The sequence below is a fragment of the Eschrichtius robustus genome, chromosome 13 (genome assembly GCF_028021215.1).
Source record: "Eschrichtius robustus isolate mEscRob2 chromosome 13, mEscRob2.pri, whole genome shotgun sequence".
In the NCBI taxonomy this organism is placed as follows: domain Eukaryota; kingdom Metazoa; phylum Chordata; class Mammalia; order Artiodactyla; family Eschrichtiidae; genus Eschrichtius; species Eschrichtius robustus.
The window spans coordinates 67,309,244-67,334,122 of record NC_090836.1 but is presented as its reverse complement, the minus strand read 5'-3'; the positions used below and the strand labels follow the sequence as shown (position 1 = coordinate 67,334,122).

The following is a 24,879-nucleotide window of genomic DNA, read 5'->3' as shown; positions in this document are numbered from 1 at the left end:
TCTGAAGGAATACTAATCCTGCTGCTGAGAAAAATTAGGTAAGTCCATTAGTTCTTTGGGGACTCAGTCCAGATGATCCTCAAGTTCCATTCAATGCTAACCTTTTATGACTTTTCTTATTTTGGCGCTAAATGTTCTAGAAAATAGTGGATGAAAATATTGTATTGTTTATAAAAATATCAGTTGGTGGAGATTACAAATAGATGGCTCAAAAGACATTAGTATTTGTTACAAATCGCTCGCGCGCGCGCGCGGTATCATACATTACAAAGTTCAAAAGCCTTTTTTATGATTATGATAAATTATGAAGTATTTTGAACATGTTATCTCAAAAGGTGGTTTAAATATGTCGTTATTGTCATTGTATCGCCAGTACCTGGAACCATGACTGGCTCATAGTAAGTATTCACAAAATACCGGTTAAATCAATTGCGTAGTATTAACATTCCTTTTGAACTCTAGAAGCAGCTGGGTCTTTATCCACCCTTAGAAAGCGATGGAGCAGGAACCAGAAATCCCTTAAAAGGTCAGGACCAGTAACAAGGCAGAGCTAAACTCCGGGGTAGTAGCAGACAGGATTAAAGCATTGAGCGAGAGAAAACAAAAAAACAAAACAACAAACACACACACACAACAAAGCAAGAAAAAATAAGCATAAGAGGAAAGACGTTTCTACTGTGGAGGCTGGCAGAAAGCCACTGCAATTACTGCAGGTCAACCCTTGTCACCAGGCGGTCACCTTGGGCTGAGATCTGGGGTAACTACCACCAAATCCCTCGGCTGTACACACAGACCCTGCTTTTAAAAGGTTCTTAGCAAATTCATCTGAGTTCCTCAGAAAGGGAAATCACTAGCGCTTAATTCACGACCTATCTATCCTCCATTCCATTCAAATAACGCAGCCAATAGGAAAATCCTCCGCCCTGAGCAAACGACTCGGCAGAGCTGAGACAGCCCTGGAGGCAGGTCCGCCCCGAAGAGCCTCCATACAGCCCGACTATTGGCCTCCGGAACCCCAGGAGCCCTCAGCGGGGCAGAACAACCTTCCTTCCCTGTCTCCGCCCTTCCAGGTTGGTCCCAGCCCCCGCTGCCCAGGCGGCCTGGACCACACCCGCTTCCCTCCGGTGGCCTAGCCTCCCCCGCCGCAGTTCGCGGGAGCGCTCTTCCTGGGGCGGGCACAGGCCCATAGCGCATGCGCACTGGCCAAAGGGCGCCTCCCTGCCCGGATCTCGCGAAGTTACGTTAGATTGGCCGCCGGTGACGGGTGGCCGGGCCGGGGGCGGGAGGGCTTCTGAGGTAGGAAGGGAGGTCCGTTCGTCCGGGCGCGCCGCCCCAGTGCTCTGTGGGATACTGGAAGTCTCGAGCGTCTCCTCCCGGTTCCCAGCCCTCTTCTGGCCCGCACTCATAGAAACAGTCACACACCCCCTGCCTCCCCTCTCTTCCCTCTCCGCCTCCCCTTTCCCCCCCTCGCGATAAGAAGACCCGGCGGCAGGAGAGGGGATGAAGATGGCGGACGCGAAGCAGAAGCGGAACGAGCAGCTGAAGCGCTGGATCGGCTCCGAGACGGACCTCGAGCCTCCCGTGGTGAAGCGCCAGAAGACCAAGGTGAAGTTCGATGATGGCGCCGTCTTCCTGGCTGCTTGCTCCAGCGGCGACACGGACGAGGTCCTCAAGCTGCTGCACCGCGGCGCTGATATCAATTACGCCAATGTGGACGGACTCACTGCCCTGCACCAGGTCTGTGCGCCCCGCCGCCGCTCTCCTGACCCTGCGGGTCCTCGTTGGCCTCCCGCCTAGGCCTCCCCTCGGCTCTTGGTCTCCTGAGGCTGGGGGCGGCGGGAGACTCCCTGCCGTGGGGTGAGGGGGCGGCTTCCCACGAAGGAGGGAGGGAGAGAACTGGTAGAGGGAGGGCCCTAGGCTTGGGGCCCCCTTCAGACCAGTTGGTGGTGGAGTAAGGGAACCAGGAGATTTCCGGGGCAGAGGGGGAAAGGGACTGTGGTCAGCTTGGGGCCCCAGGGCCATTTGTGGACGTGTGTCTGGGATTTGAGGTCGAGATGGGGAGCGGTGTGGTGGAGTTGTGCCTGGGCCCCCGATGTCAGTGATAGAGTCGGAGGACGGGGGATGCTGAAGAAAACTACGGACAAGAGGCACTGGGGACACTTGGGTAGAGGGGCGTCTTTGGCTTGTTAGGAGGGCGTTGGATTTATTGTAGTTTTTAGGACTTGATTATAAATGATGATGATAATAATAGTAATCAAGCGCCCTAAGCCGAGTGCCCTGAGCAGACGGTTTCCTGTTTTCTCCTTTATTACTCTTGGTCACTGGGGAGGGGGAAACGGTGTAATTTAGCTGATCTGCACCGGCTGAAAGGGAGAGGATGAAAGTGGGTAGCGTGAGGAAGCGTTCTAAAGGGCTTGCCCACCGCGGGGCCGGAACGTACGAAAGAGTCTCTAACTCGGAGTAGAGTTTGCCGCAGTGTCAGAGATCCTTTGGCCCCAGGTCCAGGGGTGTGCATTGGGGTTAGAAAGAGAAGAATAAATACGAGGCACTCTTTTCAAAGCCGGTTACCAAGCTCTCATTTTTCTTTTGGGGGGTGGGAAAAAAGAAAGCTGTTCACGAACTTTTCTCAAAATGGATGCTTTGTGCATGTTAAAGTTTTATAGTAGTCTGATTGGGATCTCTCAATGTTAGCCAAATAAGGAGAAACTATTGGCAATCCGGAGATAATGTTGCTTTGCCTTTAACAGGCCAAAAGCAACACAACCACTTAGAGTTCTTCTTAAAAAGCAATTTTTCAGTGATGGTAATAGGTGTCAAAACATAAACTCTTTCCATTTTCTTAGTGGACAACTTGGAATTACTAGAAAACGACTTAACAGCAATAGCTTCCCCTTACAATGAAAAGACTTGTAAACTGACTCAAAGTTGCCTTGGTTATATGTGGAAGATCGTAGCTTTGTGTTGATTAATGCTGTTACAAAAACTTGTTTGGGAGGTTGAAACTTATGGTTTCATATTTCATGCATATTACTTTGCTGCCTTTTTAAAAGAGGTGTGTGGTGGCATTTTTCCTTTTACTCCTTCCTGTTTAGTGAATGGTGACTGTTTAAATTTTTATTTAATTGAATTCTCACATCAAACTTGGCTTATAGCCTTTGTTTACAAAGTTGACTGGATGAACTGTAATGACTGACAAATTGCAGGACAAATCTGGAATTTAGCGTGTGGCACCCAGTAAAAATACAGCATGGTCTTTAGCTCTTTATCTGTTCCATTAATTTAGAGTCTCTAACGTATAACAAACTTTTTATTTGGCTGAGGTTTATTTTAAGCTATAGCATAACTCTAGATAAAAACATGGTGTTGAAATGAAAGAAACTTTCGGCATTAGAAATGATAATGTAATTATGTAAGATGACTCTTTTCGAATTTCTTTCAAGTGTAATGTACATGGTTTAGTATGGAATTGATTCAGAAAGACAGATTATTGTATGCTTGAGGTCAGGATAAGGTTGCATAATGGTTTATATCAGTATGTTTTATTAAAGTTGTCATATAGAAATGTAAAGTTAGTACAGTTGTTGAGGAACCCAATTATATTGGCTTGGAGGAAGAGGAAAACTTCTAATACTTATATTCTTATTGGCTTAGGTAGAAAGAGAAAATACATCTAACAGGCTTCTTAGAGTTTTTTTTTTTTTTCCTCCTCTAAATTTGGACACGTTGCAAGAATTATCAGACTTATCAAAGTCTTCCTGATTAACTGAGTTCAGTGGTTAGTTTGGCATTATCTAGCTGTTGTCTTTATTAGATGTTTTGTTTTAGCTGACAAACACTTAAGCAGAAGTTTCCAAGTTTATGCATAATCATTTGCATAATTTCTTTTTGTAATTTATTTGCACATTCCTTAACTCAGTGAAGCCAAAGTCTTTAAAATATCAAGCATTAACATTTTTATTATGTTTTCTCCACCCTCATTTCTCGTTTATTAACTCTTGTACTTTTTGCCATTGTGACAGAGAACAAGGAGTTCGCTTTGGGCAAATTCAGAACAACAGATAGTGGAAGGTGATAAATAAAACTTTTTAAAAAAAGAATCACAAAAATTTTTAACCTTAAAAATCTCTTGAATACTGATTGCTTTAAATACTTAAATTATAAAACCAAAATTGACCCATTGATTTGTTTACTAGCCCTTGAATAATTTTTTTTTAAATTTAACCTCTGGAAAGCTCATAGAATAGCCAGAATGTTTTTACCAGATTAATTATTGGTTAGTCTTTTGAAATATTCTTTTCCATTTTTGGTTTTGATCAAGTGTCTTTTTTTTTCTTTTTTAAAGATTTTTTTAATGTGCACTTTTTTTTTTTAAGTCTTTATTGAATTTGTTACAATATTGCTTCTGTTTTATGTTTTGGTTTTTTTTTTGTTGTTGTTGTTGTTTTTTTTTTGGCCACAAGGCATGTGGGATCCTAGCTCCCCGACCAGGGATCAAACCCGCACCCCCTGCATTGGAAGGCAAAGTCTTAACCACTGGGCAGCCAGGGAAGTCCCGATGGAGTGTCTTAAATTTCACTGTCAGGAGAAAAGTTTTAAGAACTTTACAACCCACAAATACACTTCTTAATCTAATATTTTACTTCCATTTTAATATAAACAGCTTATATTTAAAAGTTTCTTTAATTGGTTGAATGTTCTTTCTCATTAGGAGTTACAAAAGATAGTTTCCTTTTTTTTTTGTATAAAAATAGGTCATTCATATAGGAGAAAAAGCAGTGTTTCTAGTCAAATTTCCTATCTTGGTCTCTAGAATAGCCTCCCTTCCCCTAACCCCCTCCAGTAGCTAGAAAACAGTACTGAAGTTACATTATAAACTTCTGATTTTCTAGAACTGAGGTCTAGAGTAGAATTGCATTTTTATCAGTGGGCAATAATCAGCTCTGATTTAAGAGCTACCTGGTAGAGTTTTAATACTATATGATCTGTATCTTTATTTCAGTATACTTTATAAAGGTTTTAGGAGAGTAATAATAGTTTTCTATAGAATGCTTTATTGCTGATGCTTACTGATACTGGTGTGCATAAAATACAGGCCTGAGATTTCTTCCAACAGTTGTGAGTGTAGCCTTTTGATTTTACCTTAAAATCTTACCTGCTTCCTCTGTGCCTGTGACTTCCAAGTCAGTTTCCAGTTCTCACATTGCTGCAGAGCTCCAATCCCTCATTTCCATTTTTCTACTGATGACGAACTGTTGATTTAAAGTAAAATATTATTCAGTATATTGTGATTTTATATTTAAAAATATATCTTCAAGTAGTGATATAGTAAATAGAGGTCCACCCCCTTTGCCGTAGAATAGCAACTGTTTATTTACATCAATATCAGGAATTTCTTTAAATTCATCCTGAAATGAATATTTTCCTTTCTTCACCAAACCTATTCTTCTCATCGATACCTCTGATAATGATGTTTCTGATAATGATGTCATTAATCTCTAGATTAAGCTTTAAACATTTTAATTATTGTTTACTCATCCCCTTGTCTACATATAGACAATCAGTCTTCATAACTGCCTTTGCATCAATTCTTTTTCTTGCTACTCTTATTATCAATCTAGGTCATACCTTTATTATTTTTATCCCTAGAGTACAGTAATAGCCTAATTGCTTTCCCTGCCTCTTCTCTCCCTGGTCCAGTCTAGCATTCATACTGCTATCACATTAATCTTTTAACAATATCATTTCAGTCATGTCACTCCTCTCCATAAATTCAGATTTAAAGTGTTTCACCATTTAGGTTAGACCTGATATGTCTCCACTGTGTTATATCCTTTAGTCTTTTTACTTCCATGCCTATGGCCTTGCTTTTTCCACCACTAGAATATACTCCCTCCCTCTTTGCCAGTCAAAATCTTGGTCGTTCTTCAGGGTTCAACCCAGTTGTCCTCCAGAAAGGATCTTTCTGTCTTTTGAATTTGTATAATAACTATGTCACTGGAGAGACTCTCCTCTGGGGTGCTCATTTTACCTTACATTTTGCCTCTTTGCTGCTGTTAAAATGCTTCTTACTGAGTAGTGTGTGTTTTTAAGTTTGTCTTTCCTGGCTGACTGTGAGGACCCAATCTTCCACATTTTTGTATTTCCAGAACCTGGCACATAGTAGGCTCTCACTAAAGATTTATTGAATTTTATCTTTTACCTCGTATCATAGATAGGAAGTTTTATAGTCATTTGTATGTTGTAAGATAAATCATTAAAACATTCACACCCAGATACTTAGAGTACAGTTCTTGCACATGGTAGAACTTGTTGTGGATCTTCTGTGCAGATATTTTTAATGTCTTGAGATTTTTAAAAAATTTTAATATTAACCTCCTTCCTATTAAAAAAATTCTGAACCAGTTTAACTATTGATTAAGAGATAGAAAAATATTCACTCGAGTCATCAATTAATTTGCTACCTTCTTTATAAAGGTCTGAACTAGGTCCTGTAGAGGAATACAGAGTAGAATTAAATCCATGTTCTTTGCTATTATAATTTTAAAATAAAGTTTTCCTTTTGCTTTTCAATACATACAGACTTGCAGGTAAGTTTAATATTACATCCCTTTGCTCTTAAAATACAAATTTTATGTACTTCTGAGGGAGCCATTTGAAGCTTCTTTGAGGAATATGTGACTCCCCTCTTGTCAGTAAAAGGAATACTTTTGTGGAGTTTTTTCTCAAGTGCTTAATCTTCTCAGCCAAGCCATTTTCACTGAATCATAATCTGAAATGTAACTCTCTTTTAAAAAGTATTCTAATGGGGCTACTTAAAGTGTTTTCCAACCAAAAGGAAAAGAGACTGGAAGCAGCTGATATTGAGTCTCTTGTTAGAGAATAGTGTAATTGCTGTATATGAGAAATCTCTTTAAAACTGAATGTAGAGTTTATAGTTGTTTACTTTTTTTTTTTTTTTTTGGTGGGGGATATTAAGATCTTGGAAGAATCTGTTGGATCCCTTATAACTAATATTAAAATCTGTGTTTAAAAAATATACAGTATAAGTTATTTTCTCTACATAATTTTATTTAAATGGGTGATGGCTCTTCAAACTTTTTATTGAAATCATCCTAACCATAAAAAAAAACAAACAGAACAAACCTAAACAAAATTTCTAACCCCAAACTGGCCCCTCACTTCCTACAAATAAATGGACAACCCTCGCCATAAATGGGGTATGCTGGTAGGGCACCAGTGCCCACAGTGCTGTTGTTATAATGCCTTCTCTGCAGTTGATACCTCTGTGCTTCCTGGCAACAGTTTTGTGGTCTGACTTTGAAGTGTCATAACCAAGACCATCTTTCATGTACTTCAGCTACAGTGTGATTGCAAGCTGTGACTGAGCATTTTCTAGTATAGCCAGGTAGAAACATTAGATGGAATAGAGGAAAAATTTTTTTCATTATCTTTTTGTTATCACATTTTACAATACTGTTCACATAAGAGATGTACTTTAAAAACTGTCTAGTTAGATAATTTAAAAAATATAACTATTTGGAAACCTTTGGAGGGAGGCGAAATATAGAACATTATTTTGTTACTGCTGTAGCGTGTTACTTCTTGACACTTCCCAAAGTTGCTATTTTCTTCGCCTTTCTGCCTGCCAAAAATTATGATTTTCACCCCACTTTTCTTTTGAAAGTTTGTGAGGTTCCACAGGGGTTGGCAAATGGAGTATTGGCATTTTGGTATATCTCTTTGAAAGGTCGAAGACCTCCAACAGTCATTTTTGAGTTTCTTCTAAATAAGGGTTGGATATGTAGTAGCCATGACTTATCCCAGTGTTATATTGAAGAAAGGAATTGGCTGGTGAACATTTGCTGAGGATTTGCTACATGTGAAACATTATGTTAGATAGTTTTATAACCAATATCTCATTTAATTCTCACAGTGTCCCTTTTCTCTTGCTCAAGGTTACCAAGATAATAAATGACAGAGCTGGGTTCTGACACAGGTTTATGTGATTCCAGAGCCCAAATTTAACACTATGCTACATGTCTTTTAAGTCTGAAGAAGAAAGTATTCTTAAATCTTCCGGTCATTATGGTTGATGATTAGTAGTTGGAAGTTTTTCCATGTTAATCAGTAGAGAATCAAATGAAACACATACACATAGATATAATTATTTTCTTCATCTACTGTTGTCTGGCTAGTCAAAACTTTTAAGAGCTTTCTGTGGTAATTGAAATGCAGTAATGCCATATTTAAATTAATCTCTAAATCTGTCCTAAACTTTAGGAACTGCCAAGATTACTTTTGACTGACCATTATGTGCATAATATTTGATCAGGTGCTTTCGGTAGTTACAAAGGAAGTTACAACAGCAACAGAACTCTTTTTTTAAGGACAGGGTTTACTTAGTCTTTAAACATCTTCATTTTTCTTTATCTTAATAACAATTTATATTAATGCTTTAGGCATTTTTACATACTCATTTACAGTAAATGCTTTATACATTCACAGGCTTAACTTTTTCAATGAAAAGATATAAATTATAGGTAAACTCATATCAGCGATAGTGAAAGAAGGAAGGCAAGCAAGCAGGCAAGCTCCGGCTTGTCACCACCATTTAGCTTAATCTTCTGAAATTTACTTTCTGTACAATGATTATTATTATTTATAATTAGGACTTGAGACGTTACATGAAATGCTAGTAAAGTTACCTGAATTAAATTTAAATTCTGAATTAGTAAAAACAAACTTTTTAATATTTATCATGTTTGATTTTAATTGGAAGCCTTTTGTTAGTAGGAATATCCAAGTCATAAGAATATTCCATTCCTTAAATCATTTTGCAGAATTTAGCCAAATTATATTTCAAGTCTTACCTTAGAAAAGGCAATAGAATTTTTTTTCTTAGTGGTAGTAAGTGAGAGCACCATCTGAAATGTGATTTACTTGTTGCCTATGAAATCATTGGTTCCCAGAATTTTACATTTCATGGACCAATGAAATGGTTTTTGTTTTTTGTACTTTGTTTTAATTTTGATGACTAAAAGAGGAGAACCTAATTTTTATGTTGTCATGTTAGGGCGTTAAAAACAAACAACTTGATAACCTTCTACCATCATCATTTCATAAAAGAAAGAATACTTTAACAAGAAGAAAAGGATATAGTATCCAAATAAAGGACAGTGGAGACTCATATATCAGTCTATAAGATTATTGCTGTATTGACAGCAGATGTTCTTGATGCTCTTCCATGAAGTAGAGTAGTTAAGGGTGAGCAAATTTCAAAACTTTATTCCCTATGTTCTCCATTTGGTAGGATATGAGAGAGTGCAGGTGGTGGCAGGCCATATCATCGGCATGCAAGTGCCTGATCCCTGATCACTCAGTAAGAAGTGGAAAAAGAATTTACCTGAAGAGATTCAGGAGATTGGTGAAAGCTTTCTTTAGGAACCACTGGTTTCACATTTATATTTCCATAAGCCTCTGCATATGTAATCTTTCTCTGGAATGTATTTCCCAGCTTATTTGTATTAAGACACAGCTCAAAGCATAAAGTGTGGACTTGCTTGACCACGGGGGTGCACAGTAAGTCTTTCACTTACTATTTAAACCCTAAGTTTGGCACTTACACACTACCTGCTATTGTTAGTGTATCTTATCTCCAGACAGAATAGTGAATTCCTTCAAGTGGGGACTTTGATTCATTTTTCTTTAAATCCCCTTTGGTATCTGCATTTTATTTTAGCAGGTGCACAGTAAATGTTTGTTGATTTTAAAAAAATGAGCACAATGTAGACTAATCTTGTGAAGAGCAGAGTTCATAGAGAACAAAATGATGACAGTTTGGGTAAATATAACAACCAGCAAACATTAAAATGTTCTAATTAAAAAGTGTATACCAGTAACTTACTTTATAATAATTATAATGTAAAGGTAACCATTATTACAGTCAAAATTTAGCAGGATCTTAGATTTTTTTTTGAAGTGGAATGTGTTCCTGATTACCAACACAAGTAGAATTTTGCTCAGTTTATGTAACATACTTTAAAAATGAATTTCTTTAAACAAATCATCCTGTGTTGGCTTAGAAAAGGAATCCCTAGCATATGTCATTAGAAGCTAATTCATATTTTCTAATGATCTTAATCATATTTTTTTCCTAAATAACACTTTCACTATGGATCCCTGTATGTCACTGTTTTTCTGACCTTGTTAGTATTTTGGTTGTTTAGCTTTTCATTGTTATGCTGGCTAACCATAAAAAGACAAAGTTGAGCTCTGTGTTACTGCCTGAAGTGTGCTTGCTTGACTTGAATGCTCTTTCATGGGTGGAGACATTCCACATTGTCATGTGTTATATAGGCATTTCTGAAATGACATTCAGTAGAAACCATGGAAAGAAATGAAGGCATTCCTCAGCTGTCACCTTTTTAGTAATCTATTTAAATGCGTTATGTGCAGAGTGAGATATTCCGCAGGGAGAGCTTCAGTGACTAAAAAGCGTTACTTTAATTTGATTATTAACTCATATGAGCTGAAAATACATGTTTTACATATTTAACATGTTTCCTAATGAAAAATATCATAAGGTTGTAGAAAGTTTGTACCATTTTCTTGAACACTTGAATAGTGCAAAGGAGAAATTTTGTGACTTGATACCGTTTAGAAGTTAACCACATGGGAAAGTATATTTTCCTGGATTAACTGTTAAAACACACGCACACACATCAATTACCTTTACTTTGTAGTAAACAAACTAAAGTGTATACATTTTATTAGCCTTCAAAATTATTTTAGATGGTTCTAAATATTAATCCAAATTTGTACTTTTGCTTGGAACATTTCTGGAACTTTTCTATCGGAGTTTCAGTTCCAGCAGGTTCTTTTGAATATCCTCTGTGTTGAGTTGAGTTTGTGTTTTTGTTTTTTTTTTCTTTCAGGAAAGTTTGTAAATTTTGAAAATGATAGTCATTGGAGACATGGCAAGTGAAAATAGTAGATGCTGGGTAATCATGGTTAATAAATACTATCAGTGATTAAATGATATTTTCTAAAAAGCTTTTTCTTAATTGGAACATGATCATAAAGAGTCCATCTTGGATTTTAGTCAACTCTTTTTACATTGTTTGGACTTGAGAGTATGCTTCAGAATTTCTTTATGATTAACTTAGTGCACTCTTCGTTTGTGTTCTGAATTTTGCATGAAACAAGTCAATAGCTTATATAGCTTGTGAATTGAACCATGGTCTTTTTTTGTGTTTTCCACAAAAGATTTTGATGCTGCTGTTGCCAGATCACGACACCATATTTCATTAAGAGCTATTGTTTTTCTCAAAGATAAGTTAATTTGTACAGTTTTTCTTAAAAGATTAGAACAGATGACATGTTCAACAATTTATATCCTTTCCAAGTACATGGAATGATCTGCATAAAAATTTTGCCTAATATTCAAGTTTTTTCCCTTTTAAAATGTCTATTGCTATTTAACTTTTAGCCATCTTTTAAAAAAAAAACACTAAAATGTCTTTAAATTTCTGATTTTCTCAATGTGGTATACATGAAAATGCCTCAAGTAATTATTAGGCCTTCAGTGCCTTATACTCTTGCTTTTTGTTTTCACCATCTCCTTTTTAATTTTAAACATGGCTTACTTTCAAGTTTGTTTATTGTTCTATATGTATTTTATCCCAAACAGAAATTGAAGAAGAATAATTACTTAAGTAATTAAAGCATGATAGAAAAATATAAAAAAAGAAAATAAATGCTATTCAGATTTTCAGGCATGGAGCTAGCTAGCCCCATTTAAAACTTTAATAGACTCTCTTTATCCATCTCTATCCAATATATAATTTTCTAAAAGTGAGTTTATATTTAATTTTCTGGTTTATAACCTACTTTCTAAATTATACATTTTTAGAAATATTTCTGTGTTAATGAATTTTGGGTCCACTGTGTGAGTTTGTGTGTACATGTGTGAGTACATGTGTACATCCTAAAGTTTATTTTCCCAGTTGTCTGATGATGAATATTTAGTATATTTTCAATTTCTCATGATTGGTGGATATTACACTATGTATATCTTTGCTCACTCATGACATTGTATCGTTCGGATTGTTTATCTTAGAGATTTCAGCTGCAATTTTATATGTTTTGCCCAAGATAACATGCTGTTCTAATGCTTGTTTATGCAAAAGATATTTTCAGTAAAGTCTCTAGTATATTTAATATAGAAGACTAACCTTGAAAGTACTCCGGCTGACACACATGTTACATTCATAATGTGATGATGTCATCTCCCTTCTCTGAGGCACCCATAGAAAAATCTGTTTTACTCTGTGTGTTAAGAAAATTTGTCAGTTGTTTGAAATATTAAACAGTATTTGTATTTGCAGGTAAATGTTGCTATTATTTGTTTAAATTAGTGATTAACTCATTCATGAACAAATATATGAATCATTATTTATCATATGCCTGGCATAAGGTCCCTGTGTGCATGTAGTGTGTAATCTAGAGGAGGTGGCAGTGAGTGTTAGATCTAGAGTAAGATGAAATTTTTTACTAGGAAGACTTAACCTAAAATGCCAGGATAGACATCCCTGAGAAAGCTATGTTTAAGTTACAGGAACTTAAGAGATGTCTTGAGTCTTTCATGACCCTGTTCCCTCCTTGTTTGTCTTCTGAATGCTCCTGTTCAGTTTCTTTTTTTGATCTGTTTCTTTCTTAAAGAAGAATGTTCCAAAGTTCTCTGTGTCTCTGTTTTTTCTTTTCCATATCATTCATTCTTAGAGTTTCCGCTGATCTCTTTTTATATGATCTGTTCTCCTTTTTATATAATCTACATCTTATTTTTGATGTCGTCAGTCTTCCACTTACTAAACTACAATCTCAGGGTCTTCTTGTGTTTACTCCTTCCGCTTCCAACATACAGTCAATAACTCCTATCGTGCACACCTGAAAAAGAAATACTCCCAAACCCATACTACCTTTTTATATATTCACTTAACAGAACTAAAGGCCTACTTTGTGTCATACACTATTAAGTACTGGGGGATATGCTTTTAAACAAAAGAGATATCAACGCTACCTTCATGGAGTTTAGAATAAAGTGAAATTGCTTAGCCATCAGGAAAGTGCAAATCAAAACCATAATGAGATACTACTTCACACCTAATAGAATGGCTATAATAAAAACAACAGATAATAACAAATATTGACTAGGGTATGGAGAAATTCCATCCCTCATACACTGCTGATGGTAATGTAAAGTGGTGCAACCATTTTCAACCACTTTCAAAACAGTCTGGCAGTTCCTCAAAAGGTTAAACATAGAGTTGCCATATAACCTAGCAGTCCTACTCCTAGGTGTATACTCAAGAGAACTGAAAACGCATGCCCACACAAAAACGTGTATGTTAATGTTTATAGCATCATTATCAAAATAGCCAGAAAGTGGGAACAACACAAAATGTGCTGATGAATAAATAAAATGTGGTATGTTTTGTTACTGAAATCAGTGGAGTGTTATTTGGCAATAAAAAGAAACTAAGTACTGATACTTGGTGCAACATAGATGAATCTTAAATACATTATGCTACGTGAAAGACACCAGTCACAAAAGACCACATATTGTAGGATTCCATTTACATGAAATGTTCAGAATAGGTAAGTCTGTAGAGACAGAAGATAGATTAATGGTTGCCAAAGGCTGGAGGTATTGAGGGGAAATGGGGAGTGACTGCTAATTGGTATAGCATTTCTTTTTAGGTTGATAAAAATGTTATAAAATTAATTGCGGTGATGGTTGCACAACTCTGGATATACCAAAACCTTTTAATTATATACTTGGAATGGGTTATTATATAATGTGTGAATTAATTTACAATAGGCTGTTGTATTTTTAAAGAATGAAATTAGGTATTTATCAGTGTTCACCACTAAAAATTGAGGCACTGGCAGAGGCTTGGTATTCATCTCTGTAGTTATGATGACAAAGAAGACAGCCAGTCATTGTCCCTGGCCTAACACAGCCTGCAGTGTATTAGGGTATGTAGATAAACGTAAAGAAATTTACATTTATGTCAGTTATGTGTAATGATATGTAATGTTTGTAGTACAAAGTGATGTGGAAGTTGATGAAGGCACATCTCACCTCGATTTGGGGAAGGGGAAGGCTTCCTGGAGAAAGTTATTGTTTAAGCTGCTGCGTGATGAGTAAAAGTTAGCCAAAGTTGTAAGGGAGGAGAGGGTACCGGAAACTATTTCAGAGAGAGGGAATAGTATGTGCAAAGAGCTGGAGGTGTATAGAAGTGTTGAAGGATTTTAATCAGGTTAAATGAGACAGTCAAATTTTCTCTTTAAGAAAAATCACTTTGGCTGCAGCGTGGAGAATGCAACTGAAAAGAGGACAAGACTGGAGGCAGGGAGACTAGTGACTAGTTCAGGAACTTGAGGAGTCTAAGAGAGATGAACTAGCTTAGTGGCGGTGAAGTTGGTAAATAGTAGATGAACTCAGGACATATTTAAGAAATAGAATTGGTAGGAATTGGAAGGGATTTGAAGTGAGGGAATAGAGGCAAAAATGTGGGTGCACTTGGTTTCCGGTTTGGATGACTAGGTGAATGGAGTGCTTTTCACAGGATGTGTTCATTCAGTAAATACTCTGTGCTTACTGTATAGGTCAGGAGCAGAGTATATTTGAATGCTATTGGGGGAGACAGGCAGTAAGCAAGAAATTACAATCAACTGTGAAATGTATGCTAAAGGACATATAGGATATTGAGGAGAGGTGGCCTACTTACAAATAATATATAAAAATCTTGTTTGGAGGGTGTTTTGTCTTGGAGTTAGCCTGTTTTCTTAGATCTATTTGAATACCAAATAGAAAAGAATTTACGAGGCTACAGGAAAACCACAGGATAAGGATTCATGATTAGAGTTTTTAGGGCTTTGGTGAACTGTCCAAAACTACATGCAAAGTTTTGTGTTTGATTTTCTTTGCCTTTCACTTCAGAAGAATTAATTAAGAACTTTTAAGTAAGGTCAGATTTATTTTTATGATATTGTGGAGGAGGGCAGAGTGTGTCTTTTTAGGGATATGGGGATGTGGAGAGCTAGAGCACAGAACTGTTGGAGAGCAATAAAGGAGTGGTAGTTGGAACAATCTAAAAGTCTTTCATTGCCTGAAATAATGGTTTGTGAAAATAAGGTCATAGGTTAAAATGAGAGGTGAGAGTACATTTCTCAGAGCATGTTGGATTTTGCTAAGAATTGTACAGTTAAAGAATTCATTCAACAGTCTCTGGCAATTCCTTGGTGGTCCAGTGGTTAGGACTCTGGGCTTCCATTGCGGTGGGCATGGGTTTGATCTCTGGTCGGGGAACTAAGCTCCTGCAAGCCGCACAGTGCAACCAAAAAAAAAAAAAAAAAAAAAAAAATCCTCTAACTTTCTTCGGTTTCTAAATTTAGTAAGCTGTGTTTTCAGGGAAAATAAGGTAAAATATTAGTTTTAACTAAAAAACTTATACATTGATATATTTTTTCTTTTTTGCTCAAAATATTACTAGAGTTGCTTTGAGTATTTGTGACTTTTTTGCATATTTTAATGTTTTTTTAAAGTTGCACAGGTAATGAGAAAAGTAGCAGTTCTACAAAAAGGTTGTGTGGGTTATTTTGACCTTGAGCAAGCATCATTGGGTTTGTTTTAGCTTAAGTGAAATAGGAAATGGTTATTATATATTTTTTTGCACTCTCATAGTTCTTTGTTTATTTGTTTGTTTATTCATTTGTTGTTTTTCCCCCCACTAGAAGGTAACCTCAGTGAAGGCAGGACCTTGTCTGTCTTGCTGACTGTATCCTCAGAACCTATGACAGTACCGTAGTAGGGGTGTATAGACATTTAATGAGTGAGCAGTAAGTGACGTCTCTCCATCAGTCTGAGAAATTTAGAGATGATTATGTTGGTATCATTAATCATGATTATGTACACACCCAAGATGCACTTTTACTATTTACTTTGCAACTTCTGGTAACTGTTTCCATCAATCTAATTTATATTCCTCCCAGTCATCTCCCTCCCTTGCACAAGTTTACTGACTCTCCAGTGTGTGCTTTAAAAAACAGTATTGTTTTATTACTGCCAGCTGGAGTGGCCTTCATGGGGTGGTGGGTGCACCCGGCTCAGGGTATGTGTGGGCTGTGAGGGGTAGATGATAATTGGGAGGCTGAAGGAAAGGGAGTGGGGCTGGAGGCCAGGCCCAAAGACTCCTCCGATTTACTTCTGGGGAGAGGTAGACTTAATAAAGGAGTCATGGCAAGCTATGGCCAGGCTGCCAATAAGATTAAGAAATTCTTGGAAATCTAGCTGCCCATCAGAGTCGAGGTCCAGTTTCTTCATCAGGCGGTCAAGGACACCAGGGTCCTTCTGGTTCTTTGTGAAGGCACCCAGCTCTGTATTCATGAGGATAAGGAACTTGGCCTTGGAGAGTTTGCTGTTGTTACCGTCCCTTCCAGCATGCTTTTGGAAAACAGCAGTTAGAGACTCGATGCACCGTTCAGTCTCTGTAGGGCTGGATATTTTTGCCATGTCGGAGAGGAGCGAGGCACGGGACTGACTGCGAGTGGGGAGCGGCGCGGCGAGCCTGGTTACTATATATATTAAACCTTAATTCAAAATTACCGTGGCATTTTTTCCCCTTTTTAACCCACCCTTGACATTTAAAGCCAATCTTATTGGGGAGTGGGGGGAGATTATGTGTATGTTTTATGTGTGAAATGGACTGATGATACATAAATTGTTCCCTTTTAAATTACACTTAAGTGTCAGAAAGTTAGTTGCAAGACAGTATGTATGATGTGATTCCATTTGGGGGGAAATGTTGTTTGCATAGAAAAAAATCTGGGGAAATTACCCCAACTATTAATGGTTATGGATATTTTGGATTATGTCATCTTTGAATCTTTTACAACAAGCAGAAAAAAGTGATGAAGATGAATCTGAACTGGAGAAAAATGCCTAAATGGCTACTTCCAGTAACGTATTCAGGATTAAATATAGAGACATTGACATAATGAATGTTAGTTTGCTAGTCTGTGTCCTCTCAAGGAAGCTGGTGTTTTAAATATTTATTTCTATATTATGCCTATCTTTTCTCTGAACCTTTTATTTCATAAGGAAAGATTGATTGCCATTATGATGTACACCTTGGGAGAGTTTTACAAGTAAGAAAATGAATTAGGGGTTTAGTTGGGTGTATTTTGAAGCTTTTGGCAAGTAGACTACCAAGAAAATATAAGCATAATTTCCAAAAAAGCAGATAGTTTTGAGGAATAAAGGGATTTTAAAAGATAGAAAAGCAATTTTTATACAGTGAGCTCTTTTGCCTTGTTTTATATGAATATGAAAATGATGAATTTAATGATGAATATCTGTTTTAAGAATGAATTGAAAAAATGGCCTCAAATCTCTAAGAATAGAATCAGGAATGGTGAAGCTTAGAGTTATGTGAATTTTGTGAAAATATTTTTGAAGACAGTGAAAAGAGGGCTTTTAAGAGTTGTGAAATGGAGCAAGACTAGGAAGAAGGAAATAACTGATGGCACAGCCCTTAATTTACACGTACGTTTGTTAAAAATGGTCTTCTACTGTAAACAGCAGAATTCTAATATCCATTATTAAGCGTATAGTTTTAGAAGAGGTTATGTTGATCACTAGATGCCCATTTGAGTTTTCTGAAAACAGGTTTTGTGTTGACCTATCTTTACTTCCTTTTTTGACAAGGTTGGCAAGTTCAAATGAGGGAAATGTTGCAAACCTAGTGTAGCTTCATTTTGTAGTACAGCACTTGGACAGGCTCTTGTTAGATCTTTGCAGTTAACATGACAAAAATCTGACATGAATATTAGCAGGATTGGATGGATTAACCGCTGGATGAACCACTGTATACACATCAGTCTACTGATTAATCACTCAGTGTCAACCCAGAGGAAGGACTAAAGTGTAGTGGTCCTTGTGTTCTTGACCCTATCTTATTCAACATTTTAGGAGATTAAACTGTAGAAGCTGAGAGAACTCTAAAAAGTGTGAAATAGTAGGTTTTAAACAGTAAAATGAAAAGATAATGGATATTAATGTAAAATTCTGCATTAAAATATTGATGACTATAGGTTGGTAGAGACCATCTTTGACAAACATGAGAAAAAGGTTGCTTGAAAGTTTAAAAGGAAGCCCAGTGTCTGACAACAGTATAATCATTTTAAAATGTACTAATTCAGTGTAAAGCTAAATTAGTATTTAGTCTAGATTTAAAAAAAAATCTGTTCCTTTATACTGTTAGATCACATCTGCAGAACTGTGCTGATTCTACAGTTTGAGATTTGTCTACTGTTTGAGCAGATCTTACCAGTTACAGCCTTTTTTTGATTACTCACCGGTGGAATGGCTTTGTATAATAAAATTATTTCTACCGAGGAAAACCTATATTCCAGTCCTTTTTCTAGATTTGTTAACAAATGTATACATAATTATATACACACAGTTGCAGTTCTTCATATACCTTAAGACCCCCCAAATCATCAGCTCAACTATTTTCTTTTGAGCCCCTCAAAAAAAAAAAGGGAGCCAGTTTTTAAAGCCACATACTTAACCTGTGGTATTAGGAGAGCCACTAGTAGGAAAATGGTAGAAGGACCTCTTGCACATGTTAGGATTCTTTGTTTTAAGTAAGAAAAGCCCATTGGAACTAGCCTAAATAAAGTAATTCACTGTAAGGTTATAGAGATGTCTTATAGAATCTGGGCTTCTGGAATGAATTAGAGCCAGGAAGTATATGCAGCCCAGGAAGTCTTCTATCTAAGTTTCTCATCATTTTTTCTAGCAATTCCACTTTATTATTTTTTACAGCAAACTAGATTTCTTGTTTTCCCAGTTCTGAAGGCAAAATAAAAGGGCACCAACAATTTCAGAATTTGTATCTGGTCTATATATCCAGAGAGATTGATCTCCTTCTGAGTCCTAATTCCAGATTCCCAGGAAAGGGACCAATTGATCCACCTTAGGTTATTCATATATCATCTGAGGTCATCAACAGTAGCTGGTGGGGTTGGGTGTCTCTGAGCAAACATACCTACTCTGTCATTCTAAATAATGTATTATGAGGAAATGAGGAAGACAAAGGTAGAATTAATAAGTGAGTTCATAAAGAAGCAAATATCGATTGTATAAATGCACAAGCTATAAAAATGAAAAAGCATAAATAAACGTTAAATCTTAAATCAGCAGTTCTCAAACCTTTCTGTTTCAAGGCCCCCTTTATACTCTTAAAACTTGAGAACAGACTACAACAAACAGGGCAAGTAAAACTGGGGAAATCTGAATAAGATAGATGGATTATATCAATGTCAACGTCATGGATATAATATTACTGTATACAGTTTTCACAAAATTTTACCGTTAAGAGAAACTGTGCAAAGGAATATCTCTATTATTTCTTACAACTACCTGTGAATCTATAATTAACTCAATAAAATAATATTAAAAATTTTGTTTATTATTATTTTTTGTCTATTATTATTTTAATGTAAAAAAATAGTGAAGAACCCAAAGACCTTTTTTGTTTATGTTGGCTGTCTTCCAGTATTTAACAAATTAGAAAGTAAAGCTCAAAAATCTTTAAAATTTTATTTATTTAAAAATAATAACTCATATGCCAATGTAAATAACATGTTTATGAAAGATAAGCATTTTTCAAGTCAAAAAATTTAATTAGTAAGGGCATTGTTTTACATTTTGCAGATTTTAATGTCTTGCTTAATAGAAGATAAATGGATTCTCGTAACTATTTCTGCACATAGTCTGTTGTGATTTCACATATTTAGCTTCTGAAAAATTCCACCATACACTTGTGAGAGAATGAGAGTATTAACCTTGCCGGACTTCCTGTAAGGGTTTCAGAGAACCTCTGAGCTAAATAAGTGAAGGGATATATAATACGATGTTCATGGTTTGGAAGATTGACTATTATAAAGAAGTTAATTCCAAACCAATCACAGATTCAACACAAGCTGAACCAAAATCCTGTGTGTGTGTGTGTGTGTGTGTGTGTGTGTGTGTGTGAAAAATGACAATCATATATAAATGAAAAAGGCCAGATATAGCCAGGTTAATCTTTAAGAACAAAAAGGTGAGAGGGGAGGGACAGATGGGGAGTTTGGGATTGACATGTACACACTGCTATATTTAAAATAGGTAATCGACAAGGACAGCACAGGGAATTCTGCTCAATACTCTATAAAAACCTAAATGGGAAAAGAATTTGAAAAAGAGTAGATACATGTATATATATAACTGAATCACTTTGCTGTACACCTGAAACTAACAAACATTGTTAATCAACCCTACTCTGATATAAAATAAAAATTAAAAAAAAAAAGAACAGAAAGGTGAGAGGACTTATTTACTTTGATGGAAAATAAATGGAACTCAGTCAACCTGTCCATATGGAAAAAGAGTTGACACCCTATACTTTGCACCATACACAAAGATCAATTTGAGACGGATTGTAGATCTAAATGTGAAATATATAATAATAGATATTAAAGAAGGTAACATATGAAGATACCTTTATAAACTTCAGGTAGGGAAAATATGTTTAAACAGGACACAAAAATCATTAACCATAAAAGAAAAGACTGATTAATTGGAGTACATTAAAATGAAGAATTTCTGTCCCTCAAAAGATAGCATTAAGAGAAGTAAGCTTCAGAATGGGAAGATATTTGTCTCACATACAGTTGACATAGGGCTTATATTCAGGGGTGTGTATGTGTGTGTATGTATGTATTAAACTACAAATGAGTAAGAAAAAATACACAATCAGGCACATCACAAAAGAAAATATTCAAATGGTGATAAATGTTCACCATTAATATTCAAATGGTATTAAATGACAAAAAATTATTCAATATCGTTCATCAGAGAAATGCAAGTTAAGATCACAGTAAGGTGTTAGTACATATCCACCAGAATGGCTAAAATTTAAAAGACTGATAATATTAAATGCTGAGAAGGATGTGGAGAAACCAGAATTCTTATACACTGCTGGTATAAGAAGTATGTGAGATTTCAAATGAATTCAAATATTTTTAAAAGTTATCTCTTTTGCTAGGTTAGACATGTATAATACCAATGGAAACATTTACTCTGGATTACTACATCTTTTTTAATAAATTTTTTTTAATTAAAAATTTTTTTTTATATTTGGCTACGTTGGGTCTTCGTTGCTGCACCTGGGCTTTCTCTAGTTGTGGCGAGCGGGGGCTACTCTTGGTTGTGGTGCATGGGCTTCTCATTCTGGTGGCTTTTCTTGTTGTGGAACACGGGCTCTAGGCGCGCAGGCTTCAGTAGTTGTGGCACACGGGCTCTAGAGCACAGGCTCAGTAGTTGTGGCACACGGGCTCTAGAGCACAGGCTCAGTAGTTGTGGCGCACGGGCTTAGTTGCTCCGCAGCATGTGGGATCTTCCCGGACCAGGGATTGAACACGTGTCCCCTGCATTGGCAGGCGGATTCTTAACCACTGTGCCACCAGGGAAGTCTTTGGATTACTACATCTTTTAAAGCTGAAATTTCACAAGAGACTGCTGAGGCTCCTTATTAAACTGATTCATTATAAAACTGTTAGAATTTATATTTATAGAGGGCAGAGATTCTCTTATACTGATTAGTTGGTGCTTGAACTATGAGTATTTCATGAATTTAACAATGTTTGTTGAGTTCTTTGTATGTGCCAGGCTTGGTACTAGGAGCTAAGGAATACAGACAAACTTTTGCTCTCATTAATCAAATGATCAATCAGTGTTGAGTATTTTGAAGGAAAAGCATAAAATATTGTATATGTCAAATATATTTCATTTAAAAATACATAATAAAGGGAAAGAAAGGTTTTGAGAGTTTGGATGGGATCTCTGTGGAAGTGATGGTTGAACTGAGAGCTGAAGGATGAGTTGGTATGACTTGGTAAAGTTGGTAGAGAGTGGAGGGGTAGAATCTTGAGGAATAGGTTCTGGACAAAGGAAACAACATATAAAAGCCCTTCATAGGAAGGAGGAAGGGAGCAAGGCCCAAGGAAGAACCCAATGGAAGTGTGACCAGAGCACACTGATGAGAAGAATGGTACCACAAGAGGTGTAGAGAGGTAGGTCGAGGTCAGATCTAGTAGCACCCAGTAAGTCCTATTAAATCCATTTCATACTGAGAGCTCTAGAAATGCATTGGAGATATTTAATTGCCTTAATATAATCAGATTTGCATTTTTAAGAGACAACTGCTGCTTATAGCAAAGATTGAGGTATGGGGGAGGAGGGAAGAGGGAGTTCTACCAGGAGGCCAATTCCAGAGGCTATTGCAATAGTTCAGACAACAGATCTTTTCTCAGATGGCTCTTCAGTTGAACACTGGTATTTTACAAGATGTTAAAAGGTATGCTAGGTGGGGGAGGGTGTAAGATTTCTGTGGTTTGTATGTTTGAGATGATTCATAAAACAAAGGTAAGGTAGAATTTTTCACAGTCTTTAAAATGTGCTGAAGGAGGCGAGTGAGGAGGGAGCTGAACCCAGGTGATGGAAATGCAATCAGGGTTTTGGGCCTGAAGGAGGTTTAGTTTTAGGAGATGGAGAATAGTCTAGTCTGTGAAGGAAGATTGGAAGATTGGGAGGATGCATGGTGGCAAGCCTAGAAGTTTAGACTTGGTGTATAAATTGGTAAAGAATATAACACTGGAGTGAATGAATTAAGGTCCACTGGAGGAAATTTATTTGATTGTTATGGGAAATAGCAGCTTGGAAGCCATTTCAGTAGTTCAGCTCAGAGATGAAAATATTCCTTCCAGTCTCCCTTTGATTTTATTTGATACTGTAGGTTTCCTATTTACCAAGAAAGAGTTGGATTTTGGATCAGTATTTTATCATTTTTATCTTTAGAATTCTTTGCTAAAGTTACAAAGTGATTTTTATTAGAAGTTAGGAATTGATACATTTTTTTCTGCTTTTCAAGTCAGTAATATTAACTTTCTTAGCCACTAGCTGCATTCTCTATTTTTTTTTTTTTAAGATTTTTAGAAATTTCATGTAATGTCTGAAACATTTATGTTAACATATTTCCATACAAATAACCCAATGAAAGTTTAGTATTAGTTGTTTTGTTTGTTTTTTTATACTGCAGGTTCTTATTAGGCATCAATTTTATACACATCAGTGTATACATGTCAATCCCAATCACCCAATTCAGCACACCACCATCCCCACCCCACCGCAGTTTTCCCTCCTTGGTGTCCATATGTCCATTCTCTACATCTGTGTCTCAACTTCTGCCCTGCAAACTGGCTCATCTGTACCATTTTTCTAGGTTCCACATACATGCATTAATATACGATATTTGTTTTTCTCTTTCTGACTTACTTCACTCTGTATGACAGTCTCTAGATCCATCCACGTCTCAACAAATGACTCAATTTCGTTCCCTTTTATGGCTGAGTAATATTCCATTGTATATATGTACCACAACTTCTTTATCCATTCGTCTGTTGATGGGCATTTAGGTTGCTTCCATGACCTCGCTATTGTAAATAGTGCTGCAATGAACATTGAGGTGCATGTGTCTTTTTGAATTACAGTTTTCTCTGGGTATATGCCCAGTAGTGGGATTGCTGGGTCATATGGTAATTCTATTTTTAGTTTTTTAAGGAACCTCCATATTGTTCTCCATAGTGGCTGCATCAATTTACATTCCCACCAACAGTGCAAGAGGGTCCCCTTTTCTCCACACCCTCTCCAGCATTTGTTGTTTGTAGATTTTCTGATGATGCCCATTCTAACAGGAGTGAGGTGATACCTCATTGTAGTTTTGATTTGCATTTCTCTAATAATTAGTGATGTTGAGCATCTTTTCATGTGCTTCGTGGCCGTCTGTATGTCTTCTTTGGAGAAATGTCTATTTAGGTCTTCTGCCCATTTTTGGATTGGGGTGTTTGTTTCTTTAATATTGAGCTGAATGAGCTGCTTATATATTTTGGAGATTAATCCTTTGTCCGTTGATTCATTTGCAAATATTTTCTCCCATTCTGAGGGTTGTCTTCTCGTCTTGTTTATGGTTTCCTTTGCTGTGCAAAAGCTTTGAAGTTTCATTAGGTCCCACTTGTTTATTTTTGTTTTTATTTCCATTACTCTAGGAGGTGGATCCAAAAAGATCTTGCTGTGATTTATGTCAAAGAGTGTTCTTCCTATGTTTTCCTCTAAGAGTTTCATAGTGTCCAGTCTTATATTTCGGTCTCTAATCCATTTTGAGTTTATTTTTGTGTATGGTGTTAGGGAGTATTCTAATTTCATTCTTTTACATGTAGCTGTCCAGTTTTCCCAGCACCACTTATTGAAGAGACTGTCTTTTCTCCATTGTATATCTTTGCCTCCTTTGTCATAGATTAGTTGACCATAGGTGCGTGGGTTAATCTCTGGGCTTTCTATCTTGTTCCATTGATCTATGCTTCTGTTTTTGTGCCAGTACCATATTGTCTTGATTACTGTAGCTTTGTAGTATAGTCTGAAGTCAGGGAGTCTGATTCCTCCAGCTCCATTTTTTTCCCTCAAGACTGCTTTGGCTATTCGGGGTCTTTTGTGTCTCCATACAAATTTTAAGATGATTTGTTCTAGCTCCGTAAAAAATGCCATTGGTAATTTGATAGGGATTGCATTGAATCTGTAGATTGCTTTGGGTAGTATAGTCATTTTCACAATGTTGATTCTTCCAATCCAAGAACATGGTATATCTCTCCATCTGTTGGTATCATCTTTAATTTCTTTCATCAGTGTCTTATAGTTTTCTGCATACAGGTCTTTTT

The 24,879-nt window shown here is 36.6% G+C and overlaps 1 protein-coding gene and 1 pseudogene across 3 annotated transcripts in view; one reads left to right on the top strand and one right to left on the bottom strand.

The window, feature by feature from the left end:
* The first annotated feature begins 1,262 nt into the window (after positions 1–1,262).
* The window catches only part of PPP1R12A (protein phosphatase 1 regulatory subunit 12A), a 154,303-nt gene continuing 130,686 nt past the window's right edge, over positions 1,263–24,879 (top strand). For all 3 annotated transcript variants that reach the window (XM_068560055.1, XM_068560056.1, XM_068560054.1), the window contains exon 1: positions 1,263–1,737. In XM_068560055.1, coding sequence (XP_068416156.1) covers positions 1,501–1,737 — 237 coding nt within the window. In that variant the 5' untranslated portion in view covers positions 1,263–1,500. The remainder of the gene's footprint in view (positions 1,738–24,879) is intronic.
* On the bottom strand, positions 16,265–16,576 carry LOC137774777 (protein S100-A11 pseudogene; annotated as a pseudogene).